At 30.9% G+C, this 7,554-nt stretch overlaps 1 protein-coding gene across 1 annotated transcript in view; it reads right to left on the reverse strand.

The window, feature by feature from the left end:
• The window catches only part of LOC107473786 (peroxidase P7-like), a 5,741-nt gene extending 5,140 nt beyond the window's left edge, over positions 1-601 (reverse strand). Inside the window, exon 1 of the mRNA XM_016093364.3 lies at positions 303-601. Coding sequence (XP_015948850.1) covers positions 303-557 — 255 coding nt within the window. The 5' untranslated portion in view covers positions 558-601. The remainder of the gene's footprint in view (positions 1-302) is intronic.
• Positions 602-7,554: the final 6,953 nt, after the last annotated feature.

A 7,554-nucleotide genomic window follows, 5' to 3' on the forward strand; every position in this document is an offset into this window, starting at 1 on the left:
ATGAAATAATTTCTTGCACTATTAATAAATTATGAGTGATTATTCACATAAAAATATTTTTATGTAAAAATAATAATTAAAATAATTTAGTTAAATAATTTATTTAAACATATTAAACTATCATAAAAAAATTTAAGATGATTGATTCTCTGTATCAAATCATTCGTTCCAAAAGATTAATTGATAAAGAAAAATAATATAAATGATTAGATTTCTAATATTTTCGTTCATTATTTTCATAAAAAAACATCTTTATTTAAATAGTAAATTAATTCATGCATGCATGCAATTACTTTACTTACATTAACAAAGCAGTCATGAAAATGCAAACGTAGCAATGAAGCTCCAATGCGCGGTTCTTTCTTTATTGCCTTTTCAACCACAGACCTTATCACTGGCAACACCTTAGGGCATGTTTTCTTATAGAAATGGTGAGTGAGCCTTCCATTATCATCATTGTTCATGCCATTGGTAGGGATTACCCATGTGCCCAAATTAGTAGTGACCATAACAACAATAACCAAAAAATAATACTGGATTATTTGAGAATTACTCATCTTTTTGTGCTATTGAGTATATCTTGCTTTGAGTTATTATACTATTGCAATGGCTAGGGTATTTATACAAGAATTTCAAAGAGGTAGTAACTAACTACTTCATGTGTGGTTCATGCATGTCCTTCATCAGTTATCCACAACTTAATTATGATAATTACAATAATTTATTTTATAATAACAACTGGCACACTTGGATTGTGATTCATGTTGACTAGACCCAAGACTTGTGATAAAAGATGGAGAAATTTTAGATGCTTTTAGAGTAAGAGAGAAACATCTTAATCCTAGATATTTATTAGTTTTGTCATTTTCTTTTATTTTCTATTGTTGTCATTAGGTTAATATGATGATGATGTAATTAATAATAATGATCTTATACTGGGTCAATGTGATTTAATTTAATGAAATACTAAAATTATATATATTAACCCTAACAAGTAACATGTTAGAAAACAAAAACAATACCCAATATTAAATCGGCTATTTCTTATTTGATTACAAATATTTATAAAAAGATATTGTACCCAGAAAATATACATGTAAAAAAAATGGAAAACAGTAATAAACCTAAAAACTAATGCGCTGATAAAAAATGATATAGAGCAAAATTTTTCTCTTATCTAAAATCTATATAAGAATTTATCTACAAGAAGACTAGGTCAAGTGATGGATGAATTGCATATATCTTTAGGTTAATGCCAAAGTCAAGAGAAAATTAAATAACAGGTCAACTTTATTACATCACGAGTTTGGAATTTGAAAATAATAAATAATAATAATAATAATAATAATATTAACTAGCCTATTGTGAAAGTAGTTCAAGACTACAAGCTTAGAACAATAACTACAAGAATGTGCAAGGACTAAGGAATAATTACTTTTATTTACAACTATTCGTAAATTTGTTTTATCTTCAAGTTTTTAGAATACATAATTTCTTAATATGAGATTAGAATTTTTATTATCGAATAATTGAGAATGAAAGGTTCAGGCATGGCCGAATGGCCAGCCCCCCCCCCCCCAAAAAAAAAAAAAAAATCCTAGAAATAGTCCAAGAGTTCAATAGAGATACAACTTCGTTTTGTTGCCATCAAAATATAAATAATCTACGAGTAAAAGACGAAAGCATCATAATCTATCTTCGGCGTATTACAATTAACGAAAAGTATGAGGAGACAATAGTTTTATTGTACAATGCATACAATGGGGTTTAATTAAAATTAAAATTAAATTATGGGTAATTAATTAATTTTAAATTTTTTTTAATTTAAAATTTGAAACAAATTAGGGTTACCGCCAGTTATAAAACCACGTAATCCCTAGTCTTAATTTCCATCCATTTCCCTTTTCTGAACCAATGGTCACCCTACCCACAAAAACCCTCCTCCTTCGCCGCTGAACATCCAATCCCTGCGCCTCCACCTGACCTGGAACCTGAGTCGGCACCGTTCAGAATTGCAGCGCCCAGTTTCCTTCACGCGCCTCTACCGTCACTGGCAGCAACTGCTTCGCCCATCAGCGTCGGCCCGAACTGCAACGCCCAATCTTCGTTGCGCGAGTCGTCCATGGCTGATGGGAGTTGCCTCTCCTGACACTGGAACTCCACCGCTCACCCAACATTGGAAGAACGCATTAAAGCAACAGCAGAGTATGCTTCCTTGTTTTCACTTCTTCTTGGTTTCTCAAATTTATTTCTTGGATATACGAGGAGTATTTTTCATTTTTAAAATGCTCTAATGAGGTTGTAATTAAATATTATTTTTGATTGTTTGGATTTTTTTCAAAGAATAATAATTAAAACTTTCTTAATTCAACTTAAAAAGAGATTTTTTTCATAAAAGAGAATTTTAAGGACCACTTTTTGGTTCAATTCTCAATTAATTGATAGTCCTTTTGGTTGCACTAGTGTAAACATTTCAATTCATACACCATGAAGATAGGCTCTAACTGTCCAACATAACACAAGTGCCTTTAATTTGTCAATTATGGTCTCATTGTTTTCAGTGATAACCAAATACTGTGACAGCTTTTGCTTCATTCACAATTCATGGAGTTATGGAGCTATTGTAATATGCATCTATGATAAAATTTGTTTGTCAATGTTACATTCATTGCACCCCTTGACAAATGGCAAAATACTATTTAGCCAATGTGAAGATAACAGTTGCATTCTCCATTATTAGGCTTGCTTTTGATTACACACATGTCTGCTTTAAATTCATGTCCTGTCCAATATTTAGTTCAAATCCCATAATCACGTTAGTGAATTAGTGATTTACTTTTATTTTACTATGGTTGCTTACTTTTTGCCTGATTAAAAGACTTTATTAAAAAATAGTGAGTATAGTGCCTATTATAAACTGAAATTTTACTAACACGCTTAATCCAGTTTGAGTTAGTTATTTTTTTTGGTGGTTTATATTGTTGATATTTATATCATAGTACCATATGTCACTTAATTCTTTTGGTTGATTTTTTTTATTTGTGTTCGATTACAGGTCGTGAAAGTGACGGATATGACTGAGCTAGAAACTGATGAAACAGAACGTGATCATATTGTTGAATTGGATTTAGTTTACCATTCATTGAATTCATGTATGCTTGGAGTTGTTGCAGTTAGATATAAGTTATTAAGTTATAATAGACATGTTATTGCATTTCTAAATCCTACTTAACTATGTCATATTCCATAATGGAAATTTATCACAAAGTGTAAATTTTTTTCAATTATAAAACATATGCCGTTAGTATCATGAATATGTGATTAAAGAGAAATTTATCCTAAAAGTGTTATAAGTTGTGGTCAATAACGAATATTCAAGATGTTCATTTTACTATATTGACAGATGGTTATTTTTATTCATACGTGAATGGTTATTTACGTAATCACAAGTTAAATATACTAAATGCCTAATTTACTAGATGTGTAGATGGTTGTTTTAATTAGTAATTGGATGGTTATTTTTATTAATTTCGGTTTACGTATAAATAGGTATACAAATGTGGGATGTTCAGTTCTCTAAGTAGCCGGATGGTTATTTTACATACTACGTGGATGATTATTCTGTTGGACTTAGGACTCTCTCAAACTTATCAGGATTTACAACAGAATCATGGAGTTTTACAAAAAAAACAGAACATATACATAATTGTGACTAGCAAAACATCACCCTGCGTCTTACAAAAGAAAAATTCTTATATTCAATAAAATAAAATATTGCAAAGTAAATTGTACGATTCAAATTTATCCATCTATACTAAGTATTTTAATATATTTTCATACAAATGACTATTTTAATAGTTTTTTTACAAGTAAAATAGTTAAAACTAAATTATTTAGGGAAAAAATTAATAAACCAAGTCTTTTTTTAAAAAAGACAGACACTACAATAATTTTTGTTAGCCCATGTGAGCTATTACTGTTAATTCAATCATATGTTGACATCAACAATTTGATGAAACTCATCAATCTCCTGCCAAATATTGTTCTTTATATTGATTTTTTATAGAGATACATTTCAAAACTACTACTGTCAAACAAAACCAACCTCAAATTAAATTGCTATGTATATATGACTATGATCATCTAGAAGATGATGTATGTTGAAACTAGCTAGCTATAAACTGGTATCCGATCCACTAACATAAACTAAGTTACAAATTAAAAAAATAAGATCTACTATTCATTGAATTCCTTGGTATGAAGATTATGAGAAAATAAAAAGGACCTACAAAGTGGGCATGAGAATTAATTTTGCTCTATCCATTGCTGAATGCAACTAAGATGGAATATGTGGTTATACCTTCTGAGCTTGCTCACAGCATCTTCATCTTCAAACTCCACCAAGCAAATGGAGCAAGTCTCATCATCATCTTCTAAGAAGATATTTTAAATACTATTAAATTTAAAAACAATCATCTTCAGAAATTTTATCTTACTATAACCATAAGCATAGTTTCGAACCAGCTCAGTGTGAAATTAGAAACATACTTAGCAGCTTATAGGTAAGAAAATTTTCTGAACAATGAAGAAGGAAAAAGTTTCATAGAGTTTGAAACATTTTAATCAGATCAGATAATTAAACACCAATGCAAAATTTTTCGCACTAAAATAAACACTAATGCAACCATCAACAGCATCAACTTGGTCAGTACGTTCCAAAATATTCAAATCCCTACCAATATGTTCTTAATTATGAAAAGAACATCAAAAAACTCAGCAACAAATTCTTGGCATGAACATCGAATTACAATCAAACCCAAATTCATCAACTAAACATATTTATCAACCAACCTATTCAGCTGGGGGTGGGTGCCGTGGCAACAAAAGGGCCGACTTGCTCAGCGTACACGAGGTGATGATCTGTAGCGCTATGGCGACGGAGGGAGGACGGGACCACCAAGCTGGGTACCGGCGTGAGAGAGAGAGGCGAGCCACTCACCAGAACGCGCGACCGGAACGACGATGGCCGACCTCGACCAGGATTGCCGGGGGATGAGAGGGAAACTCGCGACGGAAAAAATGCGGGCGTAATGGAAGAGAGGTGGGTGCCGGCGATGGAGACACATGCATGCAAGAGAGGTGGGTTGACTGAAGTGGAAGCTGTACTCCGATGAGGTTGGATGTTCGGTGGTGAAGGCGGTATAGGCGGCTCTGCAGCAACTTGGAGGATTTTGGATAGGGAAGACACAGCGTGGGAACCGAAAGGATTGGGTAATTGGGGAAAAATTTAAAATAGGATTAATTTGGGGGTGGGGTAAAGTAAACAGCAATTAGGATTTAGGGTTATTTGTGTTTAATTACTCTTTTAATGAAAATTGGGCTCAATAAACAGTCCATTGTAACTATTATATACATATCCCATTGTTTTCCTAGCGGGACTCTACAATTAAACCTGGCTTATAGGATAATACTTCACTTGATAAAAGTATAAGGTCATCAATTTTCAATTTAGTTCCAAATTAGACGTGTGATACATTAGCATTATTTTTAAATTTTGAGATTATTGTGTAAATTCTTTGTATAAATGTTTTTTTTATTGATTTTATAATTTTTTAAGGTCAATAAAGATTAAATTCTAATTTTTTTCTAAAAATTTAAACGAATAGAAAGAAACACGTGATGAATAATTATATTTATAACCAGGAATATTAAAGAGACAATATTTAAAGTTATTTTATATAATATAACATCCATAATTTCATATATATAATATTTGTAATTAAATAATTATTATATTTAAAATTACAAAGTTATTCTAGCATAATTAATAAATACTAAATAACATAACTTTAAGTTATTTGGTTTAATTTTTTTTTATTGTCTCTCAAACATTATTGATATAGGAATAAATTTAGAGAATAAATGAGACTAAGATCAATTTTTTTGGGTCTTACACTATACACACTCTTTATTTTGTTGTCAGAACAAGATATCTTCTTGATCTCGTACAATAATTTTATCCATCTTCTTTAGTGTTTTTGTTATATTCATTTTATATGTGTCCATCACCCAAAACTATTGTTGGGTTATTTTTCTTTTGGGTGCATGCTAAGCCCACCAGCTTTTATGAAAACAAAAAATCGAGAACAACAAAAAGTCTAAAGTTTAATTTAAAACGCTAGGTAGGAGAAGGTGCTTAAATTAAGGATTTAACTTTTTAAAAATAGGATAGTTGGATCCTATAATAATCCCTTTTTTGATTTAAAAGAAAAATGCTGTGACAATGCTTGGCATAAACTAATTTGAGTAATTTCACAAATTGGCGTATCACTACCTTCCACCAGCCAAAACAATCATGTCTTACATACTTGCAAATAAATATGCATTATGCATGAGCTACCAGAAAGATCATCACACACAAATAATTGGTGATTAATTTGTTTATTTAGATATGTAAAATCATGCTCTTATTATTTATTTTCTTACATATATAGTTCATCATATTGTTTGTAGAAATTAAAATTTCTCTCATTTTAGGTGCCTCTAAACTATTTTATGACAAAGAAAGTAGTCATTGATAGGTATTGGGTAGGGATTGCAAGGGGATTCTCCTCACTCGTGAGATTCTTGAAATATATGAAATGTGTATATTGTCTTGAAGTATAATTCCTAATTTAGGTCACATTACACTGAAATTGTATGTGGGGATTTATTTTAGAGTGAACATTAATAATTATTTTTTTGAGAGAAGTGTATAATGTACCTAATGTTTTTATTTTTTTTATTATAAAAAAATAATTTTCATCTTTCATGATAGTATTATCCGTTATATGTTATATATCAAATTATTAACGTGGAAGATGTCCGATAAACCCTACGCTAGTCCTAACCTCTTTTAATTTTCTCAGCACGTAACCTTGAATTTTTTTTTCTAGAGCCAATTTCTCCCACATTTTTGTTCTTTTTCTTTACTGTAATCAACACATTTTTCAAGCACAAAAATATTCCCTTAAAACTTCAACATCATCACCATCAATCAACAACATCGTCAGTCACATTGGGTCTTCTCACTCTCACCTCACCACCATGTTGCGGAATCGGCCAATGTTGATGAATCATGATCGTCGTTATTCTTCTCCATCCACCTCACCACCATTAGGTTCGATGACCATTGAACGAAGTCATGCACAGAGAGTCTTGGATTTGAAAGCTCAATGATCATCAAAATAAGAAATGATCTATAACCAGAATCATGATGCTGATGTTTCTGATTGGAAGAGAATAATATAGATCCGAAAGAGCCGACGGAGGAACCGACAGCTGACTTTCTTTCTCTATCAGACCGGATGAGGACATTAGGATTCTGCAAGTTAGCATTATGTGTAGTATTATTATTGGATATATTCATGAATCGGTTATTTTTAAATTTCTTAACAAATTAAAATAAAATCGATTTTTTTATCACAATAACAATAAATCCAATTGTTATCAGGTCGAACTGACCAATTTAAATAATTCATTGAATTATGATTTTTTTTTATTTTTAAACAAAAA

The sequence above is a fragment of the Arachis duranensis genome, chromosome 1, assembly GCF_000817695.3.
Source record: "Arachis duranensis cultivar V14167 chromosome 1, aradu.V14167.gnm2.J7QH, whole genome shotgun sequence".
NCBI lineage: Eukaryota > Viridiplantae > Streptophyta > Magnoliopsida > Fabales > Fabaceae > Arachis > Arachis duranensis.